This window comes from Octopus bimaculoides, chromosome 9 (assembly GCF_046866305.1).
Source record: "Octopus bimaculoides isolate indiv1 chromosome 9, ASM4686630v1, whole genome shotgun sequence".
NCBI classification, from domain to species: domain Eukaryota; kingdom Metazoa; phylum Mollusca; class Cephalopoda; order Octopoda; family Octopodidae; genus Octopus; species Octopus bimaculoides.
In genome coordinates, this window is record NC_142936.1 from 71,375,160 (window position 1) to 71,396,580 (window position 21,421).

Sequence of the window (21,421 nt, forward strand, 5' to 3'; positions counted from 1 at the left end):
GGAAGCCCTATCAACAAAGATTGTCAGTTGATATAACAAGAATTGTCATGAAGTTTAGCAGTGTGTAGCTGTTGTAGTTAATCAGCTGTATAAATGTTAACTACTTACCAGGACACTTCTTGCTTCCTTTGTTGGAAAATAGCCCAAAAGAAAAGTAGTGGTATTTAATCAATATCCATGTGTTAAAACCATTTCAGTTTCATATCCACTATGTTAAAAATATCACTTTAATTTCTATGATACATAAATGGATGGGATTTTTTCTCAAAATCAAATTCAATTATATGCGCATGCACGCACACACACACACAACACACACACACACAAGTTTTATATCTTAAACATTTTTGTTATTTTTTTTTAACTCTTATAAAAAACACATACCAAAAATGTTACAAATATTTATATTGATAAAAAAAATAGTAACCATAGTAACAGTTATTTTAATAAATTATTTATGATAATATAACAATTATATAATTGATAGTCATCACAAAACAAGAACAACAAAACTATCAATTTAAATAGAGTTCTTGGTCTGTAGTTTTTGAGTAATTCATCATTGTATTCAAGACTCAAAAGCTCATTCCTTAGTTTTGGTAATTTGGTTATTATCTTCCAACTCCAGCAATATAACTGAACACTGAAAACATTCATAAATCAATGTTTAATGTTATACAGACCTGCTTTCTCTTCTCTGAGTTTAATGGTTTATTAAGTTGATTCACATGATGATAGCAATGATTTTTTTTTTTTTTTTTTTTTGGCAAAATGTTCTAATATTTTTATTGGTGCTCATGGCAATAAATAAAAGCTATTTCACCTAGTTTTTACCTCCTTTTAGTAACTCGGCTGGTTGCGTAATTTGATAAAGTGTTCTGTTGCACATTTGAAGTTTTGAGAGTAGATTGTGTCTCAACACCTTCTTTGTCTCTTTGTTTTTATTCTCTTTATTGGATATCATATATACACACACAAAGGCATGCACACATACACACACACATGCACACACACACACATACACACATACATATATAAAGAACAAACACAATATGGAAAGCACACCTACAACTTAGAGGTAGAAAATAGAGAACCAATGCAATCTTGTAAACTGTTTCCTATTTATGGTCACATGAAAGAAATTGAGGCTTGGATCAATGTTATTCAGATGTGTATATAATGAGGAAAGAAAAACCCACAAGATGTTTATATAATGGTGAAAGGATAAAGCCACACGATTCTGATTTTCATATGGAAAAATATGGTACTTAATTTATGTATCTTTTCCAAATGGATTTAGTTTAATTAAGCAAGCGGTTATTCGATTATTGTTAAAACACAGAAACTGCTGCCACGATTTTCTGTAGAGATATTATTAATGGAGATAATGTACAACATTTTAAATAGGATTCGAATTCTGAAACAATTTTCCAGCAAATTGAAACTAAAGAAGCTGCAAATATTTTTAGATTCTGAATTTATATTCCATGGAAATTGTATGAAGACAATTTTGGAGAAGACCCAATTCACATATTATTGCTTTAGCTGTGGCACTAAACTAAAAATAACACTGCAACTGTAATGGTTATTTTATATTTGTGTTTCTTTTTGGTAATTGCATTAAGATTTAGTGATTTAGTTTCTGTTAGATTTTGTAGAGCAACCAGTCATAAGCCAAATAAGCATATTTGATTAAGAAATTTATTTAATTATTTATCTATTGTTAGTTTTGAATACTTGGTTTATGCATACTTATTTTTATTTCTATTGTGTTTACTTTATGTAAATTATCAGATTATTCCCTTAACCCCTTTTGTTACTATATTTCCATTGAAATCTATTGCTTTTGTTTCAATTAATTTTTAATGAAGAGTTTATCAAAATAACTCCATTGTTATATAGCTGTTGCTTGGAGCATAAAGTAACATGGAATTTTGATGGTAGGTTTTACTTTAGATCACTTTAAAACAGGAAGTTTGTATTGTAGAAACAGATTCAGGCAGGTTGGTTTCAAAAGGATTATGTTTATATATATTTCATTGATATTTATTGTTTCTACTCATGATTAATTACCAAAAAAAAAAAATTAACTTTCTAATTCTCTTTTTAATTTGAGGAAGTATGAAGTTGCTCTTTTTCTAGATGATACATTAATTATCCTAAAAACGGCATGTAAAAATGAATATCTTTATTATTTTATCTCCATATTTATCTATTTATTATAGTTTAATTAAATCATAAACGGTGTTATTTTCAGCTTCCGCTCAGTTTTTTTTTTTTTTTTTAAAGAGGATACAAAAGCAGTTTTTTTAATTGTAAAAATTAAATATTATTTTTCGTTAGGATCATTAATTTTTAACCTCCACTTCACGCCAAGCTCATTTTTCACCATTTCAAATTATGGAAACAGTGGCATATTTCACTAGAAATTTTTATCTTAGCAGCCATCTATTAATTGCTTCTTATGAAGTTAATGATTATAAAGAGAACCAATTCCATTGAAAAATACAGCAAAAAATTGTAACAGTGTAGACTGACTACTTAATGACATTCTCTGCATGATATTCAAAATTATATTATTATTTTTTATAAATCTTTGTCTCTTGATAGTGGACTAATTTGTCTGTTGATAATGTTTTAGGATATAAAATAAATCTTTCTCAGTTGATTTCATTTTAAAATTAATTCAATGAAATAATCATGTGTTCCATTAACTTGTGAATAACGTTGTTTAAAAAGAATTGTCTTGTTTTATATTACTCTTGAATTATTGACAAAGATTGTTTAGAAATGTATCCACGCTATATAATTCCTACTCTACATAATTCTGTATGATTCTATAATTCTTACTCTGAAACGTTTGTAAAATATCAGTCATAATTTTAGGGGTGGGGTGGTCATCGCTTTTGTGTTTGCATTCTAAAGTCAAGTTGTTGATTTACTGGCTGCGTTTATAAACTATTTGTATTTTGTGTTGTTCCATGAGTGGATGTGCACTGTCATTGTTGCTGGCCTTGAAAACAATTATCTGACGGTGCTTCTTTTGGGATTTGCAGCAGAATAACTTTTTTAATTCTATACGAAAAAGTCTGCCAGTTAAACAGTAGAGAAAGAAGTTGATAGCATGGTTGATGTAAAGAAGAATGTAACTGAGTACTCGTAACAGTATGGCCTCAGCCAGGCTTTCTAAGTCCTTCCTAGATTTTTTAGTGATGGAAGTGAGAGTGTTAGGAACTGTTGTGAAAATCCATACAAAGGAAATAGTTAAAAGAATGACTGCAAGTCGGCGGTGTATGCTCCGCATGTGTTGGTCGTCCTTTGTCATGGCACTTTTCAATGTTTCACGATGTTTCAGTAAGCAGAATATGATGAGCAGGTTCAATATAAGAAGTAGAACAGAGGGAATCACAGAGAAGAGGACCATGTTGAACCATGGGAAATATACACAAATTTTGATCATTTTACTTGTGCATTCTAGTTTGTCAGGGCTCTCAGGGTTGTCAGTACTTACTAGTTCTGCTGTCCAAAAGAAATGTGAGTTGAGCAATAGAAATACTGTGACAATTGTAGCAGTAACAATTTTGACTCGACGGAAACTGCACATACCATTCGCGCGCAAAGGAAACCAAACCGCCAGGAATCTTTCTGTGGTCACTGCTACAATCAGCCAGGCAGATATATGTAAGGAAGAGTTTATAATAAATATTATTACTTTACAGCTAAAGACAGAAACATGTAAGAGTTCTATGTAAGACCACATACGAATCCATGTCTTGAGACCACTTATGAGGAGGAATACAGTGTCTGAGATTGCCAGCATGGCAAGGTAAAAAAAAGTCGATGTTCTTCGTAATTTACGTTTCATCCAGATGATGAAACTGAGAATGTTTCCTATTGTTCCCATGATAATTATCACTGGTAGAACATAGATGAGGATGGAAATTGAGATTTGGTACGCTTTGATCTGCTCAAGTTGTTGTTTTTGGCTGAGAACTGTTGTCTCATTAGTCCAAGTGGGTAGTGTATATGTCATGTTGTCACTCAGGGACATATTGATGCCTTCCCACTTCGCTATGTCCAACTCCGGTTTGGTGTTATCTTGTAAACAGGTTATGAATCATCTACAAGATAAAATTGAAATATAGATTACAAGTGATGTTCTCCATTAAATAATTATTGTCATAACTAATCAATCAGGTTTCACTGTAAAGTTACATTTATGTTGGTTATATTAAATATCTTTTACTACTATTTACTATAGTTTAACTGCAACCTATTTATTGGCAAAAAATTGCATGCACAATTTTTCGTCAGTATATAGGTCATAGTTTTGAGCAACAAAATTTTGACACCATATTAATTATTAATTATGTTTAATTGGAACATGATTAATGAGAATGAATGTGACTTTATATAATGATATGTTTTAAGTCTTGAAGATGACTTTATATAATGTTTTAATTCTTACATATAGCTTTTAGATAGCCCCTTAAGTGCAAGGCTGTGTAGTTAAGACACTTGCTTTGCAAGCATGTGGGTTTGGGGTTCAATCCTACTGTTTTATACCATAGCCATCTGAGCTGAAATTAATACATGGATAATGTGTGGAAGTCAATCATATCTGTATGCGTGTGTGTGTGTGTGTGCGCGCGCCAGCCCCCCCCCCCCTGCCCTGACTGGCTCCTGTGCCAGTGGCACGTCAAAAGCCTCCACTTACACTCTCGGAGTTGGCATTAGGAAAGGCATCCAGCTGTAGAAACATTGCCAGATCAGATTGGAGCCTGGTGTGGCCTCCTGGCTTGCTAGTCCCCAGTCAAACCGTCCAAACCCATGCCGGCATGGAAAACGGACGTTAAACAATGATGATGGTGATGATGATGATTTGTGTTATCAATATTGACCATAAGTGAGTGATTTACAAAAAAAAAAAAAGTCCCTTTAGATATTTGTTCTGTATTATTACACATGCCTTTGTCACATCATCATCATCAATAGTATTGTAAACCAGTGATTAGCATGCTTGCAATCTTTAACCAATTCTGCTATTGTTCATTTACAATATAAAATGAATAAAAAACAAAATGAATATAATGTGATGTAGCATCTTTTTTGCTACTATGTAATAAATAATGTAGTGAAAGACAACTATAGACTATATTTAAAAATTTTGGTATTGGTTCTGTCTTGTTGTTCCATCTCATATTATCATGTATTGTTATATCTATATATGTATCTCTACTCTGTAATCAGCTCTGTAATTACTGCAGTTCACTGGATATTTACCAACACCAATTGGTAAAATGTTTATACAACCATATAAATTGTTGAAGATAAAAGATTGTGAATATAGAACATAGTAATATATGAAAGAAATTCAATATAATCGATGGAATTATCTCTGATGTTTGGAAAAATACATTAAATGCTCTGGAGCATCAGAAACAATTCCACTCACAAAGAAGGGCCGAAAATCAGTTTACTCAATTCATAATCGTAATAGTTTACGAGATTTTATAATCATTATTATTATTATTATTATTATTATTGTAGTGGTGAGCTGACAAAATGTCGAAAAGCATTTCTTGTGGTTCTTTACATTCTGAGTTCAAATTCCACCAAGGTCAATTTGACTTTTCATACTTTCAGAGTTGATAGAATAAGCACCAGTTGAGCACTATTCAATGTAACTGGCTAATCCCCTCTCCTTAAAAATTGCTAGTCTTGTGTCAAAATCTGAAACTATCATCATCATCGTCGTCATCAAAGGTTGTGAGTTGGCAGAATTATTAGCACACTGGACAAAACGCTTCACAATATTTTGTCCGTCTCTATGTTCTGAGTTCAGATTCTGCTGAGGTCAACTTGCCTTTCATCCTTTTGGGGTCAATAAATTAAGTACCAGTGGAACAATGGGGTTGATGTTATCGACTAGTCTCCTCCCACCAAACTTCAGGCCTTGTGCCTTTAGTAGAAAGGATTATAATAAAAGTGGCAACAAAATACTTTGCAACATTTTGTCCATCTGTATGTTCTGAGTTCAAATTCCACCAAGATTGACTTTGCCTTTCATCCTTTCTGGGTTGATAAAATGAGTACTAGTTGAGCAGGGGTGGGGGTCAATGTAATCGACTAGCCCCCTCCCTACAAAATTTCAGGCCTTGTGCCTATAGAAAGGATTATTATTAAAGCAGCAAGTTGGTAGAATTGCTAGCACATCAGACTAAATGCTTAATGGAATTTCTCCTAGCTCTTTATGTTCTGAGTTCAAATTTGCCTTTCCTCCTTAACTTTCGTTTTACTATGCTTGCATGAGTCGGATGGTTTAATGGAATCTGCAGAGTTAAGAGCACTGTGTTATGCTCCAACATCTACTTTAGCATGGCCTCTATGACTGGATGCCCTTCCTAACACCAGCCAGTTTACAGAGTTTGCTTGATTGCTATTTCTAACTTGCAAAATTTTTTTAAAAATTGACTGAATGAGAGTATAGTAGAGCAGGAGGAAGCAGGTTTATGTTGGGTATTGAGAGGTTGAAGTATAGTAGAAGGAACAGAAATAAGCTTCTTGCTATAGAGGGGGATGCTTGGCTACCTCACATTATATAGGGATAAATGAGAGTAATCAGGATGGAGCTGGGAAAATAAAGATGGTAGTGACAAGGTGTCAGAGCATACCTTCAAGATACAAAGAGGTGGATAAAAGTGAATGTGAGGACAGAAGATCAAGAAGAGTAAGTAAAGATTGCGAGACATGGAGTAAGGGTGAATGTAATGAATGGTCAACAAGAGGGACGGTCAATGATAAATATGAGTTGGAGGCACCAGACTCCAGTCTGATTTGGCATGGTTTCTACGGTTGGATGTCCTTCTAAATGCCAACCACTTCAAGAGTATAATGGGTGCCAGTTGCATGACACCAGTATCTGCCGTGTGTGTGTGTGTATAAGAGAGAGAGAGAGAGAGAGAAAGAAGAGAATTACTGCTCATCAAATTTTATTTACAAAGTATTAGTCAGGCTGCGGATGTGGTAGAAGACCCTTACTGAAAGTGCTGCATGTGGGATTGGATCTCGAACCGCATGATCAGGAAGTGAAATTCTTAGCTATCCAGCCATGCTTGCTAACATCCAATGATAACTTAAAATATATTGAATTATATTCTTTTATGGCACTGACTCAAAATCTGTAGCTCTGGATTATCGATTCTTATTCCCAACAATTAAATATTCTTATTGAATATATATTACTACAACCGATCCATAATCTGAAATAAATCTGTGAAACTGACCCCAGTGGCAGTGGTATAGAACTGGCTATGTATGTCATCAACTGAACTTTTCCTGGAACTGAAAATTTATAGGTTATCTCCCTATACATGTAAGAAACTTACTCTGACCTATTAGATGGTTCCATCAAAACTGAACAGAGAATCAAAGAATGAAAGCAAAAGAAGAAAAAAATCAGTATAACAATGCAAGTGTAGTAATATATAATATCAATAGAAGTAGATCTTTCCATCAAATTTATCATATTGTTACAATGCGATTTTGTATTCATACTTTCCACAAATCTTTATATTGGGAGAGTGAGCGGGTAGGAAAGAGAGTGTGTGTGTGTGTGTGTTATTGCTACTGTAGAAAAGTACAAATGCTTTCAAATTGTTAGATTTGTACTAGTGTTGTTATACATCTGTTAAAACTGGAATAACATACTTAACCCCTTAGCATTCACATTACTCTGTTGTCGTCATCATCGTTTAACATCTACCTTGGATGCTGGCTTGGGTTGGAAGGTTTGACAGTAGCCAGCCAGGTAGAAGGCTACACCAAGCTACTGTGTCTGTCAAATGTAATATTTATTTATTCATATTGCTTTGAGAGAATCATGCAGCTTCAAGATTTCAATGATGTGATTGTTTACTTTTAAAATGACACTGTAGGGTAGGTGGGAGAGGTTGGATCTGGCCAGTTTGAACATAAAACAGATAGAATATTTTGGCCAGATATGGCTGGTTTAAATTCTAAAGGGCTAAGTTTGTTTGACTTGCTTTTGTCTAAATTTTCATTAACAATTGGAAGACCCTGTTAATATTGTGATACATCACTGGAATACAATACTGTACTCTTTCCAGAATCGTACTGTTTCTGCCTTGGCCAATCCTTACTCTTGGTATGATACTCCATGGTTCACCATTCGCTGAGAGTAAGGGTGAATTTACTGCATTCACCCTTACCCTCATCTCTAACCACCTCTCACTCTATCCCTATACTCTAACAACCTTTATGCACTGACCCTTCCTGATCAGCTATCCTACACACACCCTTTCATTTATTTTCTTGCATCTTGAGAGTATGCCCTGACACTGCATCACCACTGTTGTTTTTATCTCTTACTTGATGGAACATTAACTAATATCAGTATGTTTGAGATATCTGTGTGTTTGTGTGTATATATTCTTTTATTTGCTTGTCATTTGACTGTGGCCATGGTGGAGCACCACCTTGAAGGGTTTTAGTCAGACAAATTGACCCTAGGGCTTTTTTTAAAGCCTGGTTCTTATTCTATTAGTCTATTTTGCCAAACTGCTAAATTACAGGGGACAAACAGATACAAAGACACACACACACGCACATATATACAACAGGCTTCTTTTAGTTTCCAGCTACCAGATCCACTCACAAGGCTTTGGTTAGCCTGAGACTATAATAGAAGACACTTGCCCAAGGTACCACCCAATGGGATTGAACCCAGAACCATGTGGTTGGGAAGCAAGCTTCTTACCACACAGCTGTACCTGTGCCTATCTATGTATCTATGTATATATATATATGTGTGTGTGTGTGTATAAATATATATATATATATATATATATATATATATATATATATATATATATATATATATATATATATATATAAATCATCATCATTACTATCTCATCATCGTTGAATGTCCATTTTCCATACTGGCATGGGTTGGATGGTTTGACATGTGCTGGTCAGCTAGAGCGCTGTCTAGGCTCCAGTTGTCTGTTTTGACATGGTTTCTATAGCTGGATGCCCTTCCTAATGTGAATCACTTCCTAATATGTGCTGGGTGCTTTTTGTGTGCCACCAAGCATGAGTACATCCTACATATGTCTTGCAAACAACTCGCACATGCAAGTGCTACCAGTCAATAACTCCGCATACTGGAAGCCAGCAAGTGTATGGGGTCATCAGGAGAGAATGCGCGCCGTTTCGGGGCCTACCTCTCGACGGCATCAATGCACACCGGCCCCCCTCACTGATATGAGGCCCCGCTTGCACAAATATATATATCTCTTGAAATATACTCTTGGGAAGTTAAATTGGTGACACATACCTTTTAGGATCTCTTTCGAGCACACCAAGAATTGCTTAACAAATTCAAAAATGGGAAAATAAATCTTGAAACAATCATGCTGAGAACAACAAGCATTTATGAAATATCTACATTCTTTCCAAACCTACCAAATATTCATCCAAATTTTTTTTTATCAATATTATATATTTGTTAGCTCTAAAAGGATTTCTTATCTAAACTAAATAACAATGATGATAATATATATTTATTCAAAATTTCTGTTTTTCTTTAAATCGATGATGATTCTTAGTAGATTCAAATGTAATCTTGAATATTTTCCCATATATTCTCTTATCCAAGATAAGTGATACGTTTTCTGGATGTTTGTTTTAAGGTTTCTGTAGAAATGTAACTGCTGAGTAAAATTGGAAAAAGAATAAGCAAAACTGAAAATAATTGTATTTTAAAGTTAAATGCTCTCAGTAAATTCTGTTTGTTCATTATTTGTTAAGAAGGGGTGAAAAAAAAAGGCTTATTTTTCAAATAATCATAGTTTTGTATGAATTCTGTTGTCATGTTAATTAAGATAGGTTTCTTATTCTTGATAGAATATTTTATTTAATCATGTGAAATTATTTTTCTTTGTAACCTTTATAATAATCTGATTTAAAAAAAGAAAGAAAAATTCAAAACCAATATGCTTGGGTTAGTAGAATTGTTAAAACATCAAGGAAAATGCCTTTCTGTATTTATTCTAACTGTTTATGTTCTGAGTTCAAATCCTGCCAAGGCCAGCTTTGCTTTTCATTTCTCTGAGGTTGATAAAACAAAGTATTAGTGGCTTACTGGATTCAATAAATCATCAATCCACACCTCACCCATAATTCAAGGCCTTATGAAAATTAAGGATACATAAGAATATAAATTTTAAATAATTTTCATTTATCTAATTGCTACTCTAAATGTGTATAAATATTAAAAATATTTTAATAAAATAGTTGTAAAATACTTGCCAAATAAATTTTTGTTTGTCTGTACAACTTTCTATATTCTGGCACAACATTTGCTAATATTCATCATATATGTCATTTCTTGCTTAGTCCATAATAATTATTTCTCTATAATACATTTTAAATGTTCATATTAAATGTTACCATATTTCTGTTGAAATTGATTTCAAATAATTTTGAAAATAATGAATGATTTAGCAAAATAACTAAATTATTCATTATTAAGCTGGTGTTCAAGACATAAATAATAAATTTACATGAAATTTGATGGATTTTAATTTAAATCACTTTCGCCCTTTTGTTACCTTATATCCATTGAAATGCATTGCTTTTTTTTTTTTTTGTTTCGATGACTTTTGAAAATAATGAAGAACTTAGTAAAATAACTTTGTCATTATTAAACTAATGTTTGGGACATAAATTAACATGAAATTTTGACAGAAGGGGTTTTTAATTTAGGCACTTTTAAGACAAAAAGTCTGTATCACAGAGTCTAGAGCTATCTCAGGTAGATTGGTGTCAAGAGTTAAGCTTCTCTCATTTCACATCATTCAGAATTTTATACTGTATATTCTGGTCATATAGAACAACTTTCTTTCATTCCTTACAACATATATACATGGATGTGTATCCCAGTTTTAGAATGGGTTTTCTGTGTACTTTGTAAGAAGTGAGTAAAGGAAGTAAAGGAGTTGGTGATAGAAAGATCATCCAGCAGTAAAAGACTGTCTCAGGAAACACATCCAGTACATACCAACATAGAAAAAAAACATAAAATGGTGTGTGTGTAATTTTTTCTAAGTGGTTGAATAGAAAAAGGAATAGAAAGTATGAAAATAATTTTTTTAAATGTATTTATTGTGGACATCATCACCATCATCATCATCATTTAACATCCATTTATCCATGCTTGCATGAGTCAGGCAGATTCTATATAGCCAGATGCCCTTTCTATTGCTATCTCCTTTTTCCAAGCAAGATAGCTATTTTCCCATGGCCAGACATGGTTTCCATGGTAAACTGGAAACATTGCTTTTATGATAGTGATGCTCACTTACAACCATCACTTGAGGCCAAGACAAAGGTTCACACACACAACACAAACACACACTCAAATATATACACACACACACACACATACACGTATATACATATGCACATAGATTAAAATAAAAATGAAAAAGCAAAATATTTGGCATAGAGAATATTAACATATATGAACTCTATATGTTTATATTCTCTATGTAAATCAAATGTCTTTCTTGAGTGATGCCAAATGTTTTGCTTTTTAATTTTTACTTTTATTTACATCTACATACACAACAGGCTTCTTTCATTTTCCATCTGCCAAATCCACTCACAAGACTTTGGTTGGGAAGCAAGCTTCTTCTTCACAGTCATACCTGTGCATATTACAATAATTTTGAAAAGGCCACAAAAGAAACTGAAAGTGATTGTATGTTGTTCCATAATTTCATAACCCAGGTTTTTATCATACATTTCCATTTGATTCACTGTTTCCTTTTATGCTGGTATCCTTTCCAGTATTTTGTCTGTATTCTCTGTTCTTGTATCTTGAGAATACACTCTGACACATCATCACTGCTACCATAGTCTTCTTTTCAGTTACTCCCGCCATTATATAATGCAGGGTAGCCACATATCTCCTTCGTAGTAAGCTACCTGTGCCTGTCCACTTTATCATACTTTAGTGTCTTGGCATGGCACCTGGCATAGTTCTACCTCTGCCAACCCTGTCTGCCCACTCAATTGAGGGCCTTTTTGCTAGTTACTTGGCATCCTCACTAGTGCTGGTACCACATAAAAAGTAGACTGTAAAGTGGTTGGCATTAGGAAAGGTATCCTGTTATAGGAACCATGCCAAAATAGACATTGCAGCTCAACACAGTTCAACTTGTTGAATCCTGTCAAATTGTCCATTCCATGCTGACATGAAAAACAGACACTAAATAATAATGATGATTGCGATGAGGACAACAACATTAATATTATCTTTCTTTCTTTATATATATATATATAGTTGCAAATTCCAATCATAAAACAGGCAAAACAATTCTGTAAGCTTCTTGCAATTTACCAATCCGAATAAAGAACTTTATTTTATTTGCATTTACCTTGTATATTTCTTGAATGACAAGACAATCTCAAGTCTTTCTTCTACATCTTGTCCATTGATGATAAATTTTGTTTTAACTGCTAATACCAAACTATGGACTAACATTCAACATTTTGCTTACAGCTAAAGAAAAAAAAGAAAAAATCCTGAAAAGAGCTCAGAATAATAGCCTCATATATTAACTCACTGACAGTGAGATTTATAATATAAGTTATTTCTGCTACCTGCAACTGGTTGTCATAGAAAAATTAAGAATAGTATTTTGATTTCTGATAAAGAATAATCTATCATATATATAGTATGTATATGATGGAGGCATATGGCCTAGTGGTTAGAGCAGGAGACTCACAGTTGAGGGATTGCTGGTTTGAATCTCAGACTGGGCGATGTGTGTGTTTATGAGTGAAACACCTAAGCTCCACATGGTTCTGGCAGAAGGTAATGGCAAACTTCTGCTGACTCTTTCACCACAACTTTCTCTCACTCTTTCCTCCTGCATCTGGCAGCTCACCTGTGACGGACTGGGCATCCTGTCCAGGTGGGAAGCCTATACGCCAATGAAACCAGGAAGCCAGCCCTTAGAGCCAGGCATGGTTCAAGAAGGAACAAACAACAACAAAATGTGTATGATGAAGAGAATGAAGAGAATGAATGGGAGAAAGAGAGCCTGCCGTATGTCGACCCAATAGAGGGACCAGCTATCCGAGTTGATAGTACCAGGGTAGATAAAGCAATTAAGAGTATGAAGACCGGGAAAGCCCCCGGCCCATCAGGAATCACTGCAGAGATGCTCAAAATATCTGGCAGTGTTGGCTATAGCCTAGTCACCCGTATTACGAACCAGGTGATACACGAAGGAGTCATACCCAATGACTGGTGTAGCAGCATCATAGTCAACTGCTACAAAGGTAAAGGGGACGCTTTAGATACAAATAATTACAGAGGCATCAAGCTGTTAGATCAGGTTATGAAAGTTACAGAGAGGGTCATAGCCCAACTAATTAGGGAGCGAATCAATTTAGATGAGATGCAGTTTGGGTTCGTGCCAGGTAAAAGCACTACTGATGCCTTATTTCTAGTGAGACAGTTGCAGGAGAAATACCTAGCTAAGGATAAACCTCTGTACCTGGCTTTCGTTGACATGGAGAAAGCCTTTGACAGGGTCCCCCGATCCCTTATCTAGTGGTCAATGAGGAAACTTGGGATAGTAGAATGGTTAGTGAGAGCTGTGCGAGCCATGTACAGAGATGCTGCCAGTAAGGTGAGGGTTGGAAATGAGTACAGCAATGAATTCCGGGTAGAGGTAGGGGTCCACCAAGGTTCCGTCCTCAGCCCCCTATTATTTACCATAGTCCTCCAGGCAATCACAGAGGAGTTCAAGACAGGTTGCCCCTGGGAGCTCCTCTATGCTGATGACCTTGCCCTAATTGCGGAGTCACTATCAGAACTAGAGGAGAAGTTTCAGGTGTGGAAGCAAGGTCTAGAATTGAAGGGCCTTAGAGTCAACCAAGCTAAAACCAAAATCCTAATAAGTAGGAAGGTAGATAAAACACAAACCCCTTCAGGTAGATGGCCCTGCTCAGTATGTAGAAAAGGAGTAGGTAGTAACTCTATAAGATGTACCCGGTGCAAGCTATGGACACATAAGAGGTGCAGCAACATCAAAGGCAGGTTAACTAGCAAGTTAGTTTTTGTTTGTGGCAGATGTTCAGGTGCAATAAAGACTGCAAACAAACAGGAAACAACTTCTATCTCATTCCAGGGTGAAAAACTAGAGGTAGTCGATAGCTTCCGCTATCTGGGCGACCAAGTTAGTAGTGGGGGTGGGTGCGCTGAAAGTGTAGCTGCTAGAATAAGAATAGCCTGGGCAAAGTTTAGAGAGCTCTTACCCCTGCTGGCGACAAAGGGACTCTCACTCAGAGTAAAAGGCAGACTGTATGACGCATGCGTACGAACAACCATGCTACATGGCAGTGAAACATGGGCTGTAACTGCTGAGGACATACGTAAGCTCGCAAGGAATGAAGCCAGTATGCTCCGTTGGATGTGTAATGTCAATGTGAATACCCGTCAGAGTGTAAGTATCTTGAGAGAAAAGCTGAACATTAGAAGCATCAGTTGTGGCGTGCAAGAGAGACGATTGCGCTGGTATGGACATGTGGTGAGAATGGAGGAGGATAGCTGCGTGAAAAAGTGCCACACCCTAACAGTTGAGGGAACCCGTGGAAGAGGTAGGCCCAGGAAGACCTGGGCTGAGGTGGTGAGGCAAGACCTTCGTACATTGGGCCTCACCGATGCGATGACTACGGACCGAGACCTTTGGAAATGTGCTGTGCGTGAGAAGACCCGGCAAGCCAAGTAAGATCGTTGCCAGTGCCCCTGGACTGGTTCTTGTGCGGGTGGCACATGAGATGCACCATTTTGAGCGTGGCCGTTGCCAGTACCGCCTGACTGGCTCCTGTAGGATTTTCGAGCGAGATCGTTGCCAGTGCCCCTGGACTGGCTTGTGCGGGTGGCACATAAAAGACACCATTTCGAGCGTGGCCGTTTTCGTGCGGGTGACACGTAAAAGCACCCACTACACTCTCTGAGTGGTTGGCGTTAGGAAGGGCATCCAGCTGTAGAAACTCTGCCAAATCAGACTGGAGCCTGGTGTTGCCATCCGGTTTCACCAGTCCTCAGTCAAATCGTCCAACCCATGCTAGCATGGAAAGCGGACGTTAAACGATGATGATGATGATGATTCTATTTAGTTTTGCCAATAAGTTTAGTTGTGATACCTGCATCACTGGAAGTACAGTCAATACACCCTTATTATATATATATATATATTTTTTTTTTTTTTTTACTTGTTTCAGTCATTTGACTATGGCCATGCCAGAGCACTGCCATAAAGGTTTTAGTCAAACAAATCAACTCTAGGACTTATTCTTTGTAAGCCTAGTAATTATTCTGTCAGTTTCTTTTGACAAACTGCTAAGTTACAGAGACTTAAACACACCAGCATCAGTTGTCAAGCGATGGTGGTGGGGACAGGGACACACATAAATACACATGTATATATATATATATATATATATATATATATATATTCGACAGGCTTCTTTCAGTTTCCATCTACTAAATCCACTCACAAGGCTTTGGTCAGCCCTAGGTTATAGTAGAAGACACTTGCCCAAGGTGCCATGCAATGGGACTGAACCCAGAACCATGTGGTTGGGAGGCAAGCTTCTTACCACACTTGCATATATATATATATATACACACACACACACACACACACACACACACACACAAACATACACATATACATACACACATACACATAAATATTTATCTTTTATCTTTTCTTTAACTTGTTTCAGTCATTAGTCTGTGGTCATGCTGGGGCACCGCTGTGAAGAATTTATCGTCGAATGTATGAGCCCCAGTACTTATTTTTTTTTTTTTTTTAAGCCTGGTACATTTTCTATCGATCTCTTTTGCCAAACCACTAAGTTACAAAAACACCAGCACCAATTGTCAAGCAATGATGGAGGGACAAACACACACACATTCATATATATACAACCTGCTTCTTTCAGTTTCCCTCTACCAAACCCACTCACAAGCTTTTGATTGACCCAAGGCTACAGTAGGAGACACTTGCCCAAGATGTCATGCAGTGAGACTGAACCCTAAACCATGTGGTTGGGAAGCAAGCTTCTTAACACACTGTGACACCTACTTGAAGTACTGCCGATATGCCAATATCTACATAGATAGATATAGATATATGTGAAAGCACATGGCTCAGTGGTTAGAGCATCAGGCTCCCAATGATGAGGTTGTGAGTTTGATTCCCGGACCAGGTTATGTGTTGTGTTCTTAAACATGACACTTTATTTCATGTTGCTCTACTTCACTCAGCTGTAGAAATGAGTTGTGATGCCAATGGTGCTACGCTGTATTGGCCTTCGCCTCTCCCTTGGATAACTTCAGTGGTGTGGAGAGGGGAGGTTACTATGTATGGACAACTGCTGGTCTTCCATAAACAAATTTGCTTGGACTTGTACCTCGGATGGGAACTTTCTAGGTGCAATCCCATGGTCAATTATGACCGAAGGGTTCTTTACCCTTACCCTTTTTATAATTTTATATTGCTGAAATGTGGGATTTATATTATGTATACTGTTTATATTAGTTGGACTGATGTCCTCATCTTGATTGTTACTTTCACTTCATTTCATGTTGTATGCTCCAGCCTTCTTCAGGTGTTTTGTCTTGAAATTGGTTGTTGTATTGGAATTTCAAACCTAATCCTTTATTTGATGTACAGGGGTACACTGTTCTCTTTCTATTGTCTACATTTTGTGACATTCTTTAGCTTCAGTTGAATTATGTGAATTACCTTAGTGCCTGGCTAGAACTCAGAAACTCTAAGTGACTGCAATGCATTAACCAATGTCTTTATCTATTATGCTGTTCTTTTACTCTTTTACTTGTTTCTGCCATTTGATTGTGGCTATGCTGGAATATTGCCTTAAACAGCTTTTAGTCGAAGAAAGTTATCCCAGGACTTGTAATTATTCTATCGGTGTCGTTTGACGAACTGCTAAGTTACAGGGACATAAATACACCAGCATCAGTTGTCAAGCGATGGCAGTGGGGATAAACACAGATACAAAGACACACACATAGACATGTATACATACATACATATATATATTTATATGACAGGCTTCTTTCAGTTTCCATCTACCAAATCGACTCACAAGGCTTTGGTTGGCCTAAAGCTATTGTACAAGACACTTGCCCAAGGTGCCACACAGTGGGACTGAACCCAGAACCATGTGGTTGGGAAGCAAGCTTTTTATCACACAGCCATGTCTGCACCTATGCTAGTATGGCAAAGATTTTGTCCTTCAAATGAGCTGCATTAAAACTTAGATCTAAAAGAACGCTTTTGTACATGTGTGTTTGTGTGTTTCAGTTAATTATTACTTTAAGAAAATATATGTAGTGTCTTGAGTATTTTCACATCCAAGTTAAAGAACATTGTGAGTGTGTGTCTGTGTGAGAGTGTGTGTTTCAAGAAAACATCATATGTTGTCATAAGTATTTTTTTTTTTTTTACAATACAAGTTGATTGTTTTCCAGCATTGGTTTATATTTGCTATCTTTTGAAATATCCTTTCGTTTTCATTCTGTGAGTTGTATTTTTTTTAATATATTTAAGAAACGAAATTCATTTGAATTTTTCTTTCTTTCGTTTTTTTTTGTTTTTTTTTTCTTATGTTGTGGGTGGAGCAACTTTGTGTTTGTGTCTTTCATCATTTACTTTTTTTGGTCTTTTGATTTTTTTTTTTTCTGTATCTCAAATCTCTGTGATTGGTTTCTTGCTGTTTTAATCAACAATGAAGCATTTAAAAGTGAAGTACTTTATTATTCATTATATGTGGTTGGTAGTGATCATTTTAACTTTGTCTTTTTTTTTTCTCTTTTGTATTTCTCGCCATTATCTTTTTTTTAATATTTTTACTTTTTTCATTTATTCGACTGTGATTAAGTTATGGTACTGCCTTAAACTGTTTAGTTGAATAAATCAACCCCAGTACTTTTTTTTTTTTGTGCTAAGGGGATAACATTTGAATACATACACCCATACACACACACATATACATATATATATATATATATATATATATATATATATATATATATATATATATATAAAAGAATAAAATATGTTAACATCCACTTTTTGCTTTCCCATGCTTGCATGGGTCTGGGTCAAACAGAATTTGTTGGGGTGGATATCTATCTATCTATCTATCTATCTATCTATCTATCTATCTATCTATCTATCTATCTATCTCTATATATATATATCCCATGCTAGCATGGAGAATGGATGTTAAATGATGATGATGCATTTGTGTGTAAGGCCAATTACATATAGAATGGACAATCTTATAACAGACTTAATTGAATTTTATCATCTTTGTGAATGTTTTCAGAAATAGCTAGTGGACTCTGATTATTGAAAAGTTCTATATTTGGATATTTGCTGTTAGGGTGTGTTATAAGTAATTTCAAGAGAGGGGCTAAGTCAATTTACCCCTCAACTCAACTGGTACTTATTTTATCAACCCCCTTAAGGATGAAAGGCAAAGTCAGTCTCAGTGGCATTTGAACTCAGAATGTAGACAGATGAAATGTCACTAGGCATTTTACCTGGCGTAGTAACAGTTCTGCCAACTAACTGGCATTTTTTTTTTTCTTTGTAAAGATATTAAGGTGTGATTTTGTAATTTGAGCTTGACTTGGCTGATATTTCTAGCAGACTTTAGATGAGGCATATTGCTTGTCTCGACAATATTGTTATAAAAGTGATATCACTCATTTGTGTGCCTCATGTTGTTTTTTTGTTTTTTTTATATACAACTGTAAAATAATTGTTTAACACTTTATAGAAATATTGAAATTAACTCAATGGAATTTGCTTTTATTCATTTATTTTTTTGTAACTTTCAATTTAAACGTGGGCTTTATGATAGTATTTTTAGCTTATCCATTTCCTCTTAAATAATTTATATAGGAAAAAGACTTGTGTCTGCATCAGTCTAGTTTTGACAAACTTAATTCAGCCACATTTGACTGTTTTTAAAAGGTAAAAGTAATCAATTATTAATGTCTTCTATCCATAAATAAATACAAAGTTAGTTAGAAAAAAAAAGTCTGGAATTAAAATATTAGTTTTGGTGAGTTTGTGGCATTAATGATGGAATCAGCATAATAGAAGCTTGAAAAGCCTTTAGTATGAGCCTTGATGTATGTTAATTTACTTAACTGAGGAAAATATTCTATAACTGCTAATTTTGTTCAACCAGACTCTCTATATATATCTCATTCATTAAGATAGTGAAGTTTTATTATTCAGTTTATTTTAAAATTTATTGAGAATTTTTTGTTGTTCTGTTTTTATACATACCAAAGTATATTTCCTTTGCATTAATTCATTGATGTTCACATACATCAGTGATTGTCTTGTTATCCATAAAATAAGTTATAGTTTATAACACAAACATTAGGTACCCTAAATGATTGGAGCACAGCATAATAGGAATGAACAAAATCAGTGTGGAATTTTATAACAGATTATACATTTAAATTTAACTAAATAAAAAAAATAAAACTCTACTTGTTTTTATTTGCTTTTTTTTTATTTTCTGCCTGTAAATTTCTCCTTTATAAACTTTAAAAGATCTTCGATTAATGAATATTATTAGAAAATGTAGTTATGCTCGTCTAAATTATAGCTGAAAATTGCTTAAAGTCACAAAGTAAGCATAACAACTCTTTAGCAAATCTGATAACAGTTTAACCTTATATGTTTGTGTGTGTACACACACACACACGCACGCACACACACACATATATATATATATACACACACATACATACTCATATATACACACACACATATATGTATATATATATATATATATATATATATATATACACACACACACACACACACACACACACACACACACACACATATACATACATAAATATACACATATATATACACACACATACATACTCATGCCAGCATGAAAAGCAGACGTTAAACAATGACATATATACATATATATATGTACACATGCATATAGACACATGTATGATATATATGTATATATATCATCATCATCGTTTAACGTCCGCTTTCCATGCTAGCATGGGTTGGACGATTTGACTGAGGACTGGTGAAACCGGATGGCAACACCAGGCTCCAGACACACACACATATACACCCACATATATGTACACACACAGACATATACACACACACATACATATATGTACATACGCACACACATACACATATATATGATATAAAATCAATCACATCCCTGCTATAAGTTAGTGTCTATTCAAGAAACAAATTCTCCAGCAGTTATACATGCTTTTTTTCTTACACACTAGCGTAGTGTAAGTTGGATATTTCACCTTACATTTTTTAAGAATTTAATTAGGGGGTGATGATGATGACAACAGTAATGTAAGAAAGAAAAGAAAACAAAATGAAAACTATATCAACTAAAAAACAATAATAAATAGAGGGAAAAAATTAAACTTGATTACCAGAGAATGAATGTAGAAATAACTTTTACATCACTTACCATGGTATCCGAGGATTTTTTTTTTTTGATTTTTTTTACTGTCTATAGATCTCATTTATGAGGGAGAGTTTTGTTATTTTGTTTATGTGTGTGTATTCTTTCTTTTTTTCTGTGAAGAATAAGTTATTTCCATCAACAAAAGATCAAATATCTATAAAAGAAAGAGCCATCATAACTTGTAATTTATATATATATATATATATATATAAATATATATAAATGTTCATTACTTTATTGCTTACAGCTAGCTAATTTTGAATTTTCTAAACTAGATCATGTAAAATAAGGTGTGTGTGTATATATATATATATATATGTATATATATATATATATATATATATATATATATACACACATTGTATAGTTTAGTATATACACCTATTTATATACATTGTATAGTTTAGTTATTTGCAGTCTTCCATTCTTTTTCTTCAACTTTTTTCTCTTTCTTTTTGCTTTTCTTTCCACTTTTTTTTTTAAACAACCACTTCCATCAGCAATGTGCCTGGAAGCTTAGATAGCTTCAGGTAGTAATAAGTTTACAAACAAGATAACTTACCATGAAATGCAGTGCTTTATTGTAGATGTCACATCAGCTTGTCATTAAATATAAACATTGAAAAGAAACAATGAGAAGAACTATAGCCAGCTGCTAGGCAGGAGATGGAGAGCATTCCATCCAACTTGGCTCTCTGCACACTATCCTCTACAGCTATACTAGCAGTAGCACATTCTATTGGTTATTGATGTCGTAATAAATATTGAACTCCACCCACCCACTCTC

At 34.7% G+C, this 21,421-nt stretch overlaps 2 protein-coding genes across 17 annotated transcripts in view; one reads left to right on the forward strand and one right to left on the reverse strand.

The window, feature by feature from the left end:
• LOC106881649 (transient receptor potential cation channel subfamily M member 3) overlaps positions 1 to 21,421 on the forward strand; it is a 701,312-nt gene that overhangs the window by 643,973 nt on the left and 35,918 nt on the right. The gene's annotated exons all lie outside the window — the stretch shown is intronic.
• On the reverse strand, positions 739 to 21,335 carry LOC106881650 (neuropeptides capa receptor). Of its 2 annotated transcripts, none has more exons than XM_014932114.3 (2): positions 21,197 to 21,335; positions 739 to 4,121 (listed from the first exon to the last, which is right to left on the reverse strand). In XM_014932114.3, the coding sequence occupies exon 2, from the start codon at positions 4,049 to 4,051 to the stop codon at positions 2,939 to 2,941; it is 1,113 nt and encodes a 370-aa protein (XP_014787600.1). In that variant the 5' UTR covers positions 4,052 to 4,121; positions 21,197 to 21,335; the 3' UTR covers positions 739 to 2,938. The 2 variants fall into 2 exon arrangements, with proteins under 2 accessions (XP_014787600.1, XP_014787601.1); XM_014932115.3 differs by lacking the exon at positions 21,197 to 21,335 and adding an exon at positions 20,638 to 20,771.